The 16522-nt window shown below is 33.0% G+C and overlaps 1 protein-coding gene across 3 annotated transcripts in view; it reads left to right on the top strand.

Moving 5' to 3' along the window:
* Window positions 1–16522, top strand: part of LOC145304204 (death-inducer obliterator 1-like) — a 116136-nt gene that overhangs the window by 61007 nt on the left and 38607 nt on the right. For all 3 annotated transcript variants that reach the window (XM_080146022.1, XM_080146023.1, XM_080146021.1), the window contains one exon: window positions 16310–16495. In XM_080146022.1, the coding sequence (XP_080002148.1) occupies window positions 16310–16495 (186 nt within the window). The remainder of the gene's footprint in view (window positions 1–16309; window positions 16496–16522) is intronic.

Below are 16522 nucleotides of genomic sequence, written 5' to 3'. Positions count from 1 at the left end.
TTAAAAAACGTTGTCTGGGAGGTAATGGTGTGCAAGCTTTTTCAAATGGGGAGGGGGCAAATACCCAGATTTAGAATACTAGACTGCGAAATATTAATAACAAGGATGACAACATCCATAAAAGCGAAGCTCTGAAATGGAAGGGCAAACAAACATTAACACTTGTAGATTGTCAGAACTGAATTAGCAGAATATTAATGCATAAATACAAACAATATTGTAAGTAAATTTGTTGCAAAACTGTTTATAGAGATGCTTTGCTTATAACATTGTACCTTGTTGTAATAGGAATCAGTTTTCAAAAAATCAGAAGAATCGGATAATTTTAACATACAAAATTTGTTGTCAAAAAAGTTAAAAATCGACATGTTTCAAATGCAAGTACAGAATTCTGGTATTGATTATAGAGTTGCTACGCTTTCTAAATTGAACCAAACTACTACAGGAATCATCATGCAAAGTTTGAAATCGATAGGACAATTCTAACCTGTTTAAATTAACGAAAAGAGATAACTCTCTGTGACTGACGTACGGAAGGACGGTCGTACGGACAGACCAACCCTAATTATAGAAAAGCTTCGCCTTTAACAAGAAAGATAACATCCATAAGAAACAAAGCACAAAACTTATTATTATAGAGAGGATTGTCGGCTGATAAAAAAGAAGAAAATATGAAATAAATTTTAGTACTAAATAATGGGTACAGTCCCTTTCGTGAAAACGCCTCTTAAGGGGCATTTCTTCTTATTTTCACATTAGTTTTTATAATTTATTTTAGGTTAGGTTATTTTAGGTTTAGGTGAATTTCCCGCATGGGCTAGAAATAGGGGAAAAGCTACTGTGAAAATACGACGAAACACCCCTTAAGAGGCATTGCCACGAAAGGGACTATACCCCCAAAAATTAAGCAGTCTGTTAGTTTACAACATTGCATCGCCATCCATAGTGTTACGGACGGACTGATGGACAAAGAGGATTATTGAGAGAATTGTAGAGTTCTACACAACCTATAGTTATTACTTTATTTTTATCCAGGGATAATAGGAGATAAGTCAATTGACTATATTTTGATATACGGCCCTAATGCAATGATAATAAATGAAGAAAGTTGAGGAAGGGGAAATTACACTAGAACCCAAAGTTTTAAAATCAAGTTTTTAATCGTAGGATTAAAAACTTTGGGTACTTAAATTAAATTTTTATTTGGTAGTTTTTTTTAAAAGCTTTCAACTAATAATTTTAATTTACAGAAATGGTAAAGATGCATATTTGGTTAAATAAGTGTACATCAAACTCTTCAAATAAGAAATTTTAATTTTTACCTGTCCAGAGTGTACCTGGAGGCCTGCAGCACCTGAACCTGGAGGCCGATTTTAAATTTTTCTGCAAATATGATGATAACATCCATAAAGATGCATATTTGGTTAAATAAGTGTACCTCTAACTCTTCAAATAAGAAAACTTAATTTTTACCTGTCCAGAGTGTACCTGGAGGCCTGCAGCACCTGAACCTGGAGGCCGATTGTCTTTTTTTCTTCTAATATGGTAATAACATTCAAAAAGATGCATATTTGGTTTAATAAGTGTACCTCTAACTCTTCAAATAATTTTTTAAATTTTTACCTGTCCAGAGTGTACCTGGAGGCCTGCAGCACCTGAACCTGGAGGCCGAATTTAATTTTTTCTGCAGATATGTTAATAACATTCAAAAAGAAGCATATTTTGTTTTATAAGTTGCTCTCTAACTCTTCAAACAAAAATTTTGTAATTTTTTTACCTGTCCAGAAACGACCTTCCAGCCTGCAGCACCTGAACCTGGAGACCTATTCAAAAAATGATTAAATATACGTAAACTAATACCCAAAAGTAAACTTTTATCCTAAATAACCTATAATCTAAAATCAATACCTAGTCCACTGCACACTGTTTACGCGAAAGTGGCAGAACTTCCCCCCCCCTTATGTTTGTCTTATCCTTTAAGATCCCTGACAAAGTTTCCCCTTCTGTAGATTAAAATTATTGACCAAAAATTAAGACAAAGCAATCAAAATTCATGGAAATAAGATAAGATAATGCGGTTATAAAACTTTGGGTACCAAAATGCGGTTATAAAACTTTAGGTACCAATGTAATTTACAGTCAAACGGCCCCTCCTTCAAAAATATAAAAAAAATGAAATAATTATGCTTAACAAACAGCAACCCAATTTCAACTATATCCAATGGCCGAGTTATTGATGTATATCCCTAATGATGATTTACAAAAGAACCCCTTCTGTAGATTACAATTAGTGGTTGAAACGTTTGGACACTCAACTAAATATTACACAAACCAATCAAAATCTAATAAGTCCCCAAAGTTGTTAAGCCAACGAATAAGAAACGTTTTTATAAAATTTTGGGGACTCTAACTTTCGATAAAGGTATGTGGGAATCTTAACCCTATCTTATATTTTATTTGTTTAGGAAGGGTAATAAATCAGGGATGTTAAGGGATAAGACGATAATACAATGGATAATAAATTGATGTACATACCCAATGATGATAAACAATTACCCCATATGTAAATAAAGTTTATCTGCTACCAACCAACCACAATTCAATAAAAGTACTCAAAATATTTGTAGCAAGGAATAAGAATAAGGTGGTAATAAGATTTTAAGTACCAGTGTAATTTACAATTTCTTGTCCCCTTCCCTGGATATAAATTGATCATAAATGCTTGATTAAATCCCCCATCTCTTCTTATACTCTATCATTCTTAACCCAAGCTATTTCAACTCCGCCCATTTCCTTATTAGTATTCAAAACGTTTGGGATTTGATAATATACACAAATTTAAAACAAAATGTATTAATCATTTACTAAGTTATTGTTCTTACCTCTTGGTTTACTTTTAGATGATCATGTTGACGTTTTTCGTTCTATATATTTTTTCTCTCTTTGGTTTAAGGTTAAATGAATTATAATTAAACATTGCTAATAAACAGCCAAATTTCAAACCGTTAAATTGCAGCATTTGAATTTAACTGTTTAAAGCACTATTTAAATAAACAATAGAAATATAATTTGAACTTTGAGTTGGAATTCCTTATTTGAATAGTTATTATTAACTTATTATTAAACAACACTTATTACATTGAATCTTTGCATCAAAACTCACGTAGTATCTTCACACTGTAACCTGTTTTTCACAACTGGCTGACCGAAAGCAAGTGCGCGCGCGCACACACACACACAAACCCATTCACCCATTCTCTCATGACTAAAGGTTACCTTGCGGTTATTAGAGAGAGAGAGAGATTTCAATTTAAGCAATAATTTAAATCTACAGATGGGGTAATTTTGTGCATCACAATTGGGTATATACTTCAATTTATTGGCACTTGTCTTATCTCTTTAGATCCCTGTGCGGTTATACTTATTTAGATTGACGTATCTAACAATTTAGGTTAAGTTGTGTACATTTGAAGTTGTTAAGGTAGCGAATAAGAAAACGTTATTATAAAATTTTGGGAACTAGTGTAATAAACAGCCAATTATTACCTTCCTTTCTGCAGACTAAACCACTGGGAGGGAGGGGGGGGGTTGTTTCTCCATTAAAAGTTTGAGAATAAAATGCCTATTCTTTTTCATATTTTCCATTTCACATTTTTTATTTAGTAGAATGCAGGGAGGGAGAAGAGATTGGACTGTTTATTACACTGGCCCCCAAAGTTTTTTAATAACGTTTTCTAATTGGTTGGCATAACAACTTTGGGAACTATTATTGATTTTTTTGGTTGATTAATTAAGGTAACTTTTCAACCACTAATTGCTTTCTACAGAAGGTGTATTTTTGTGTATAAATATTGGAGAATTACATCAATTTATCGGCCATTGTCTTGTCCCTTTATATCCCTGAGTAGAATTAGATCAATCATGTCCATATCTAGCGAAGCATTTTGTTAGAACATCCAGGGACCTTGGGGATAAGACAATGGCCTAAAAATCATTGAAATTTCCCCAATAGTGGTTAACAAATTTACCCCTTTTGTAGATAAAAATTATCAGCGGAAAAGTTTGGACACTGCTAGTATATATTGTAGCATTTTAAAAAGCGCATCTTTTCTATAATTAAGGCTGTTCCGTCCAAACGTCTATGTATATACGAAACGATAGCTCTTATTGTTAGTTTAGGCATGTTAGTTGTCCTATTGATTTCAAACTTGGCCTAATGATTCTACAACAGTTAGATACAATTTGAAATCGTGGCAACTCTAATAATTACCAGATTCCTGGGACAAAATGATAGCGAAGCATCTCCACAATCAAGTCTAAAAATAAACAGAATTCTGTATTTAAGTAATTTAGAACATATTTTCATACAATTTTTGAAAGAGAGAAAATATATTTTTAAAAATCATAATTTATAAAAAAAAATTATATTTTTAAAAGAAAATGACTGATAAAACAATGTTTAGACTTGATGTGCCTGTGTCATGGATCTCTTCACTATTAATTTCAGCAGTCTATCTTTCATAGCACGAGAGAAAGTTAAATAGCTTTATGGACTGACTGAGAGACTAACCCAACAAAAAAAAGTGTAATTACTTTTCTCATATTCATTTGAATCCGGTGGATAGGAACCGGTTCTCATGAATACGAAAAAACTATGTCTAGCATCGTATTATATCCAGTTTTCTACGAATATAGAAATGTACAATCACAAGATTAAAACTAGTTTTTTTAGCCGGTGCCTTCGGCACCACGGGGCTAAAAAAACTAGTTTTAATCTGATAATTGTACATTCTATATCCGTGGAAAGCCGTTTATAATACGATACGAGAAATAACTATTCCAGTATAGCTTCAAAACCGATTAAAATCCGCTGGATTAGAAACTGTTCACAGCCATACTGAAAATCATGTACAGGGTGCGGAACATAAATCCGGACTTTTTCTAATTTGTAAACAAATGAACATAAAATCGTCAATTTTAAAGATTGTATCGAATTTTAAAAACTGAGAGGCAAAATAGGTATATGACTATTAGATTATTCAATAAAATCGCCGACAGCCTCAATTACCGCCCCTACCCGCCCCCTGAACCACCTACAGGCCCTGGTTACCATGTCCCTGTACAAACTGGCGAAGTTCTCCTTGATAGTGGCAATGAGGAAGGACTTGATGGTAAAGGCACGTCTATTGGTGCATGCATTAAAGTAGCTCTGGGCCAAATAGTCTAATGGATTAAGATCTGGGCTGCTGGGAGGCCACATTTCCTTAGGGATATGAGTAACCTCAGGATCCAAATTCCCATCTTTCAAGCTACCCTTCGACACGTCGGCTCTTATTTGGGCCACAGTTGAGCTAGAACGACGTTTTATACCTTTTTGGAAATGGCATGAAGATTTAGCTAGGGTTGTCAGCGCAACCCATAGTCTAAAACGAGATTCAAGGTTCCAAATGGGCCCCTGTAGACGAGAATCGTGAAATTTTCAAGATTTTTGGCGTTTTTGACATCTCACAATCTGCCACGTGTCAATTTGCCGGATTACCACCGGCAAGTCAACTTTAATAGAGAACTCTAGTAATTTCTAGTACCTAAATTATGTATCTAACAGTACCTTTAGCAAGTTTTATGAGCAATCTGCGCACTTGGAATTTGCATAGTTGAACATATGCACAGCCAGCTCAGAGTACATGTCCTACATCGTCCAAAGCTTTTTGTGGGTAAAAAGCTAATTACCTAAGCTTTTCATAGTGGGGTCAAACGTCCTGATCGGTCAAGTAGTCTTGGCACTATGGCCGTTTAAAAAAAGTCCGGATTTATGTGCTGCACCCTGTATAACATCATATTATAGAAAATTTTCTGCAAATAGTAAATTCATTATTCTTAATACAATTGATACCAGCTCTGTTGGCCCGTGCTTTTGAGCCTCAGGGATAACAAAACTGGAATAATTCTTACAAATTATCATGTTACTGCCTATAAATGATGCAATAAATAACTCTTAACATTTTTGCCAGTTATCCCTTAACAATTTGGCCCCTTCCTCTCAATTATCTCAGCCCTCATTAGAGCTAGAGCTAGCATTTTTTGTGCATGTCCCAAAGCTAGTAATAGACTGACTCAGAATATGACGTCAAAAAAATTAACCAATGAGAGGCCAGTATACACTGCAATTGTCCAATGGTAAAATTTAGTGGCCTCTCACTGGTTATTTTTTTGACATAGTCTGAGTCAGCCACTTTTACATGCTTCCATGTCCTCTGTTTGATAATGAGTTTCCGACTATAAGTGAATCAAAGTCAAATTTTGCTTTCTTCAACCTTTTTTTTAACAACGTTTGTTTTTTACTTACAAATTTCTAACGGCTGTAATTTTTAGTAGCGAAGCTACTCTATAATTCGCTTTGTCCGTCAATCAGTCCGTCAGTCAGTCAGTCCGTAACGCTATGGGGGAAATGGGATTTACTCAGCTCCTATAAATGATAAAAGGCTGAAACTTTTTGACAACATTCCTATCATTAAGGAGCACAATTAACTATAAAACATCGATGGCGGTCAGACCACTTTTTAGCAGGTTTTAGGCTATTTTTATATTTTTTAGATTTTTATCCATATCTTTGGTGTTTATGATCCGATTTTCAAAATTCTTTCAGATATAGGTATCAAAATCAAATTTCCCGTCTATTACAGGAATTAACTATGACAGTCCAACTGCCTTTTGCAGGTTTTAGGCTATTTTTTCTATTTTTCAGATTTTTCTCCATATCTTTGGTGTTTATGGTCCGATTTTCAAGATTTTTTTCAGTTATAGATATCAAAATAAATTTTCGGTAGTTTTAAGTAAACAATCGTGGCGGTCAAACTGTCTTTTCGCAGGTTTTTGGCTATTTTTATATGTTTTACATATTTCCCCATATCTTTATTGTTTTTGGTCCTATTTTCAAACTTTCAAACCAGTATCAAAATAATTTTTCTCATTGTTATGAGCATCTTTTATGTAATTTACTTTGACTGTCATCATAATACAAATAAACCAAGGTTTTGTGTTTATTTTCTCCAATAAATCTATTCTTGAATTTAAAAAAATCACTTTAAATCTACTTGTATATACGATTTTTGTGCTTCGCTACTTATGGATGTTGTCATCCTTGTTTTTTTTGAAGCTAGAAATACATCTAAAAAAAAGTTTTTTATCTTTATATAAATTTTATTAGAAATTAAAAAAAACAAAAAAACAGCCGCAGCTGTACTAGGCAGTTGCTACCCTCCAAAGTCGGCGGTCAGGGGAGGCTTTAAAAGATTTCTGGAGACCTAAGGGATCAGGACCTGCAGGATCATACCTGGAACCTAAAATTTAATTGAACACCTTAAGTTTAAGTCAAAAAATATTTTGCTTTTTACCTGGATGACCCTGCCAGGTTTGCTGGAATCCTGTGCCTGCCAGGATGGAGGTATTAAAAAGATTACAACTCTCAGTTATGTTTCATACCCATATTTAAAAAATCACTCATTTTTTTGTGGGTAAGATGGAGAGCTGTACCTTCATGACTTTTTAAGTTTAGTAATTATACGTCGGCAAGAGTTGATTTTATTAGGATATCTGGTCTGTGTCAGTCGTGGTGTCCGGTCAAAGTCGGTTGATTAGCAAAAAAAACTCGAAAAAATTCGAAAAAATTCTAAATAAATCTTAATTTCTACATTATGACTTTTGTGTATAAGGTAGAAACCTAAAATTTTTTTGGTGAATACTTAGATATCAATGACCTTCTGAGAAAAGTGGTGTTATGACCGTTTGACCGCTCCCTGACTGACTTTATGACCGATTTTTGTCCGGCTTTTACTACAGACATAAATCATGAATATCGTAACTTCTATTACAGCTAGAGACCTATATTTTTTTTTGGTAAATCCTTGAGTAATAATAAACAGAATGAAAAATAAAAGTTCGTCCTAAAATTTGGTCATCCTAGCTGCAAAATTGGCCGTTCTACAGCTGTTTTAAAATTTAGTCTTTATCTGTACCAGGAGCCGAGATAGAGGGGAGCCCCCCCCCCCCCCCCCCCTGATCTATTAAGGTGGGAATTGGGGCCTGATCTGTAAGGGTTAAGGGTTAAAGTCAGTTTATCAAATTATATAATTCATTTCGTGTTGAGCCTTTTACTTAAACAATGCACTGGGTGTATCTAAACAATGTCTATTCAAAGAAGTAATATTTTTCAAATTATTAAAGGAAGACTGCAAGAAATACCATGCTTAAAGGACACCTGCAAGAAATACCACGCTTTAACTTCTGAAAGACTGCCACAAGTAGACCCAATACTCCAAATTTAAAGCGTTTAGCTTCAATAACAAAAAAGTTCTAGGTATTTCAAAATAGCATTTTATGTACAATGAAATTTTTTAAAGATTTCCAATGCTCATAAAAGAAAAAAACAATATTAAATTACGTTGCCCAGACACAAAATTATAACCTTATCTTTGTCAGAAACTTAGATTACCGGTAACTGATTACATATTTACAATAAAAACACCACATTTCATGTCAAAATCTATGAAAAAAATTCGATTTAAATTGCATTAAAATCAAAACCCCAAATTTGATGCCTTCAGCTTCAATAAATAAAACGTTCTAATCATTTCAAAATTACATTTTATCTACAATGACAATTTCGAAAAATTTTCATTGCTTACAAAAGAAATTACAATATTAAATTACATCGCCTAGACACAAAATTATGACCTTATGTTTGTCAGAAACTTAGATTGCTGGTAACTGATTTCTTTTCTATAATAAAAACACCACTTTTATAGTCAAAATCTCAAAAATTTGGTTTAATATGCGTTTGTAAGCATAAAATTATAGCAGAAACAATTGAAACTAAATTAAGCTCAGCTGTGATTGTTCGTTGAGCTGATTCAGCCTTCTGATTGGCTGGAAATACTACAGTACTCTAGGTACAACGTAAGTTAAACTTATTTTGTTTAATGATTTTGACTATAAAAATAGGTATTTTTAAAAATAAATATAATTAGTTACTGGCAACCTAAATTTGTGACAAAAAAAGCTTATAATTATGTCTCTAGGCTACGTAGTAATTTCAAAGTTTTTAACATGAGTGTTGAAAATCTTTCAAAATTTTCTTTGTACATAAATTGTCATTTTAAAGTGCAAACAACTTTTTTGTTATTAAAGCTGAAGACTTCAAATTTGGGTTAATGGATCTACTTGTAACAGTCTTTCAATAGTTAAAGCGTGTTATTTCTGGCAGGCTTCCTTTAAGTAATTTTCACAACTCTGACTCTATGTCAATACATGTGATATATGAATTCTAGCAACAATGTGTCAGATAAGGTATTTCCCCAACTTTGACTATGTTGCTAAATGTTATATCTGACTTTTGGTAACAATATGTCAGATTAGGTAATTTTCTCACACTGACTCTATGTCACTAAATTTCATATATGATTTTTGTTACCAATGTGTCAGATTAGGAAGTTTCCTCAACTCTGACTCTATGTCACTAAATATCATATATGACTTTTGGTAACAATGTGTCAGATTAGGTAATTTTCTCAACTCTGACTCTATGTCACTAAATGTCATATATGACTTTTGGCAACAATGTGTCATATTAGGTAATTTCCCCTACTCTGACTCTTATATCACTAAATGTCATATATGATTTTTGATGATATTGTGTCAGATTAGGTAATTTTCTCAACTCTGACTCTATGTCACTCCCAAATGTCATATATGACCTTTAGTAACATTGTGTCAGATTAGGTAATTTCCCCAACTCTGACTCTATGTCACTAAATGTCATATATGACTTTTAGTGATAATGTGTCAGATTAGGTAATTTCCTCAACTCTGACTCTATGTCACTAAATGTCATATATGACTTTTAGTAACATTGTGTCAGAATAGGTAATTTTCTCAACTCTGACTCTTTGTCACTAAATGTCGTATATGACTTTTGATGATATTGTGTCAGTTTAGGTAATTTCCCCAACTCTGACTCTATGTCACTAAATGTCATATATGACTTTTGATGATATTGTGTCATATTAGGTAATTTCCCCAACTCTGACTCTATGTCACTAAATGTCATATATGACTTTTGGCAACAATGTGTCATATTAGGTAATTTTCGTAACTATGACTCTATGTCACTAAATGTCATATATGACTTTTGGTGATATTGTGTCAGATTAGGTAATTTTCTCAACTCTGACTCTATGTCTATAAATATCATATATGACTTTTGGTGAAATTGTGTCAGATTAGGTAATTTTCTTAACTCTGACTCTATGTCACTAAATGTCATATCTGACTTTTGGCAACAATGTGTCAGATTAGGTAATCATTATTTACCCCTCCCAACATATTGGAGGGGGAGTAATTAACTCCCCCCCCCCCCCAAGCAAATTAGGTAATTTCCCCAACTCTGACTCTATTTCACTAAATGTCATATATGACTTTTGGTAACAATGTGTCAGATATGGTGATTGCCCCAACTCTGACTCTATGTCACTAAATGTCATATATGAATTCTGATAACAATGTGTCAGATTAGGTAATTTTTCCAACTCTGACTCTATCTCACTAAATGTCATATATGACTTTTGGTAACAATGTGTCAGATTGTGTAGTTTCTCAACTCTGACTTTATGTCAATACATGTCATACATGACTTTTGCAAACAATGTGTCAGGTAAAGTAAATTCCTCAACTATGACTTTTGGTAACAATGTGTCAGATATGGTAATTGCCCCAACTCTGACTCTATGTCACTAAATGTCATATATGATTTATGGTAACAATGTGTCAGATTAGGTAGTTTTCTCAAGTCTGATTCTAAATCACTAAATGTCATATATGACTTTTGGTAACTATGTGTCAGATATGGTAATTTCCCCAACTCTGACTCTATTTCACTAAATGTCATATATGACTTTTGGCAATAATGTGTCAGATTAGGTAATTTCCCCAACTCTGACTCTATGTCACTAAATGTCATATATGACTTTTAGTAACATTGTGTCAGATTAGGTAATTTCCCCAACTCTGACTCTATGTCACTAAATGTCATATATGACTTTTAGTGATATTGTGTCAGATTAGGTAATTTTCTCAACTCTGACTCTATTTCACTAAATGTAATATATGACTTTTGGCAATAATGTGTCAGATTAGGTAATTTCCCCAACTCTGACTCTATGTCACTAAATGTCATATATGACTTTTAGTGATATTGTGTCAGATTAGGTAATTTCCCCAACTCTGACTCTATGTCACTAAATGTCATATATGACTTTTAGTGATATTGTGTCAGATTAGGTTATTTTTTCAACTCTGACTCTATTTCACTAAATGTCATATATGACTTTTGGCAATAATGTGTCAGATTAGGTAATTTCCTCAACTCTGACTCTATGTCACTAAATGTCATATATGACTTTTAGTAACATTGTGTCAGATTAGGTAATTTCCCCAACTCTGACTCTATGTCACTAAATGTCATATATGACTTTTAGTGATATTGTGTCAGATTAGGTAATTTCCCCAACTCTGACTCTATTTCACAAAATGTCATATATGACTTTTGGCAATAATGTGTCAGATTAGGTAATTTCTCCAACTCTGACTCTATGTCACTAAATGTCATATATGACTTTTAGTAACATTGTGTCAGATTAGGTAATTTCCCCAACTCTGACTCTATGTCACTAAATGTCATATATGACTTTTAGTGATATTGTGTCAGATTAGGTAATTTTCTCAACTCTGACTCTATTTCACTAAATGTCATATATGACTTTTGGCAATAATGTGTCAGATTAGGTAATTTCCCCAACTCTGACTCTATGTCACTAAATGTCATATATGACTTTTGGTGATATTGTGTCAGATTTGTTTGCATTGCCAAAAATGAGAAAATAACCTGACATAATGTCACTAAATTTCAGATTGAAATCTGAACTTTGGTCAAATTTTGTCATATCTGAACTTTGGTAACAACGAGTCATATTGAGACAGATTTAAATCTGAAATCTAGTGACTGTGGATTTCTAATCTGACCGAAAAGGGGTAAAAACTACTAGGGTAGCCTTACAAACAAGCAAACATTTAGATATTCTGTTATTTTTTTGTAAGGATATTAATACACAATATTACCTATTTAATATAAATGAGAGAATAGTTATGGTTAATAAGATTTAACACTAGCAGCTACGCCGCCTGGAGGCCTCTAGGGGCACTTGAGGAGGGGGGAGTTGAATTCGATAACCCATTTTTTATATAGATTTAAAAAGAAAAAGTAAAAAACAAATTGGGGGAGGTGGGATATTTTAATTTGGTGGAGGACAGGGTTGTTATTTTTTCTAGGGGTGATTTTTCTTAGAAGGTTGGTGGCACCCACCCCCAAACAAACATACAGATATCCTGTTACTTTGTTATAAGGATATTAGTACATAAAATTACCTCTTTAAATAAAATGAAAGAATAATTATCTCTTTTTATGGCTTCTTCATGATTAAACACTAGCGGCTACTACTCACTTGGAAGATTCTAGGGGCACTTGAGGAGGTGGGAGTTGAATTCGATAACCCAATTTTTGTTTAGATTGAAAAAGAAAAAGTAAAAAAAATTTTGAGGGTTGGAAGATTTATTTTTTTTGAGGGGGGGGGGTAATTTTTTTCTTTGTGTGATTTTTCTTGGGAGGTTGGTGTCACCCTTCCTCAAACAAACAAACATATAGACATCCTGTTACTTTAGTATGAGGATATTATTTATTACCTGTTCTATATAAATGAAAGAATAATTATCTCTTTTAATGGTTTCTTTATGAGTTGATATTCTATAAAAGATAACCTAAATGAATGGATGGACGTAAAAAGAAATCAATTTTGAATAGAATTATGAAAAGAAATGAAACCAATGTATTGATCAATTTGTATGGGTTCTTGACGTTCAAGAAATATCCAGGGAGGGAGGGGAAACTGGATTTTAAATTACACTAGTACCCAAAGTTGTATGATTACTTTATCTTATTCATAGGCTCAAAATCTTTATACTAGTAGTGTCTAAACTTTTCAAACAATAATAGTAATCTACAGACGTGGTAATTTTACTGATCACCATTGGGAATGTACATTAGGATATATAAGTTGGAAAGAATTTTAATGTTAGAGGGAGATTTGAAATCTGCATCACATTTTGGAGATTTATTTATAAAATTCGTTTTTTGTATAATTCTTCATCTAAAAGCGAAAATACAATTTAAGTTCATAAATTTTGACAAATAGGATAGGTGGATTGGAAACTACCTGCGCTCTAATTGGTTGAATGATGTACGGCACTTAAGCTTCTCCAATCAGAGCACAGATAGTTTTCCATCCACCAATCACAGATGTCAATATTAATTAACTTAAATTGTATTTCCGCTTTTATACAAAAAACGAATTTTATAAAAAAAATCCTTAAAACTTGATGCAGATTTCTAATCTCCCTCTAACATTTAAGTTCTTTCAAACTCATATATCTTAATGTTCATAAATTTTTCCTTCAATGTCTTATCCCTTAATATCCCTGCTAAATTTTAAATATTGGGGATGAAATAGGATTACAAACATACTTACATAAACACTCACTCACAAACATCAAGAATTAAAGGTTACAGAGAAGGGAAAATTGGACTGTAAATTACACTTGTACCCAAAGTTTTATAACTACGTTATCTTATTCGACGGATTTAAACTTTTGTACTTTTATTGAAAGTTATTGGTTGAAAAGACCAAACCTAAATTTCAACCAATAATATCAGTCTATGAAAGTTACAATTTTGTTTATCGTCATGAAGGATTTATATTAATTTAAGATACCTGGAGAAATTCTTTAGATCTATTGTGTTTTTATCAGCATCTACGCCCCAAGGGGCACATAATTTTAGTTTTAAAAAAAAAAAGTAAAAAATTAATTTTTTCCTTATTGCGATTTTGTCTAAGAGGGTGTTAGATGGTACCCTCTCCCAATATAGTTATAATTCTTTGAAGAAGAACCCCATCGGTTTAGTGGTAAGTGAGACCCTCGGTGCAGACACAGACAGACATCTTGTTACTTTTATATATAAGAATTAGCTGCCCTTCTATACCTGAATTTCATCAAATGCGAAGGAAATGAAATTTCAAATAAAATAAATATCTAAAACAAGATTAAAGATTTTCAATAGCAAGGAGGAAACAAATCAGGGATCTGAAGGGATAAGACAATCGCCGATAAATTTATCTACATCCCCAATGATGATCCACATAATTACCCTTTTGTAGATTACAATTAGTGTTTGAAACGTTTAATCACTTACCAATAAAAGTCCCCAAAGTTGTTAACAGTGTGCCAGAGCCGGGAGCAGCAACATTTTTGGTGGAGCCGGAGCTGTATTTTTCGTTAAAAACGGCTCCGGCTCCAGATTACCTAAAAATGATTTTTTTAGGTAATATTATAATTTGGCAACGGTCTATTTCCATATAATAAACTAAAAAACTATTGTTACTTAAAAAATAGACACACATCCTTCTACTTTTATATAGCTTTAATCAAATAAAAGCAAAATATTTTATATTATTTATCTTATTTTATCAAATTCAATAATGAACAAAAATTGATATATTAATTTAGAGGTAGGAGCCGGAGCTGGAGCCGGAGCCGCATCAAAACTATACGGCTCCGATACCCTGGTTGTTAAGCAAACCAATAAGAAACTTTTTTTTAAAAAACCTTGGGGTATAGTGTATTAAACAGCCCAATGTCCCCTCCCTCCCTGGATGAAGCGAATATTTAGTTCCGGAGGAAATTTACTCAGAAACAACCAGGGAGATAGGGATAGATGTTTTGAAAATAAATTTGCAAATCTAGTTTTATCAGGGAAGGGGGGAACATTGGGGATTATATAAATGACTCTTGTATCTAATGGTTTTAAGCACATTATCCTGAATTTATGATTGGTTGGTTGTAGTAGTACTCAAACTTTCTAAACCAATAATTAATTGAAGATTTTCACTATCAGGGGGAGGGGACTGATTATATGGTTATGGGGTAAATTTAATCAGAAACAACCAGGGGTAGATGTTTAGAAGAAAAAAGTATAACATTGCAAACATCAGGGATCTTAAGGGATAAGACAAAAGAAAATAACGCTCATAAAACGCAATTACTCCTACTCTAGAAATCTGTTGGCTAAAAAGTTATTTTTAGTAAGAACCAATCAATTAAGATTTTTAAAAAATACACAAAGATTTGAAGTGCCCAAATAAGAAGACTTTGGGTACCAGCATAATTTTCAGTCCCGTTGTCCCTTCCCATCTCATATAAACATAAATTCCTTAGATAAGAAAAATAATTTAAAATTGTTCCATTCACATTATTTTGTTTATAAAACAACCACGTGATTGTGTTAAAAAATTGACAAAGTACATGCATCATATTTTAAACTTATATAAATAAATAGAAACAAGATACCTACCCAAATTTAAATTTTCAAAAAATTAGATTTAGATTTAAATCTTCAACATAAAGCATTGAGACAAAACATTTTTTTTATATCTGATGCAATACTAATCTACAAGTCTTCCTGTTTGTCTTATTGTAATAAAGCACTTAATGTTGATTTTTGTATAATGTGTCGCTCATTTTATATTCTTAGGAAATTGTGTAAGTAATTTTTTAATTTCGATCGATTGGTAAATCCTCTATAAATCTATGCCCAGTCTAACCATTTTAAGGATTCTAACCCTTAATGGTGACCCTCATACAAAAAATTGATGTAGATTATACGTGGATATTATAACAAGAGAAAAATTGTCGTCAATTTAGATTGCACTTTCCCCTCGCTTTTATTGGTCGGGTCTTTTATCCAATAGGAGGGGAGGGGATAGGGCAAAGGAGGGTGATTGAGGATTTCGTTATTTTAGCCCGCTACAGAGTTATTTACATGCTACTTTATTATAGAACATGAAAACCTGGTGTAAGATCCAAGTTAAAATATTTTTCATTACACAAAACCTCGTTTTATAGAATTTGTTGGTGTAAAGGGGGGGGGATATTTCTGCAAGGTGTTAGGATGTAAATTTTACAATTAAAAAATTTACTTTCAGGTATCCAGTACGGTCAACATAAAATCACACGAATCATCATCAAAAGTTTGAAATCGATAGGACAATTCTAACATGCCTAAATAAACAAAAAGAGATAACTGTAACGTACAGAGTACAGACTCTAAATATAGAGAAGCTTCGCTAAAAATTACATCCAATTTTAGGTATCCAGTACGGTCAACATAAAAACTCCAGACCTCCTCTCGGAGTCAGCCAATGAGGGGGAGGAGGGCGGTGTAGGGGATGACTTTGATGAGGGGGAGGGGGGCGACCATTGGTCAGAGGAGAATGTATGGAAGGGTCACGTGGTCATGCCCGATGTCGCCAAGTTTGATGCTAAAGCGTTCAAGGTTAGTTATCATTATAGAATCAGGGAT

This window comes from Acartia tonsa, chromosome 13 (assembly GCF_053477335.1).
Source record: "Acartia tonsa isolate MP-2025a chromosome 13, ASM5347733v1, whole genome shotgun sequence".
Classification (NCBI taxonomy): Eukaryota; Metazoa; Arthropoda; class Copepoda; order Calanoida; family Acartiidae; genus Acartia; species Acartia tonsa.
This window is presented reverse-complemented; position numbering and strand designations above follow the sequence as displayed.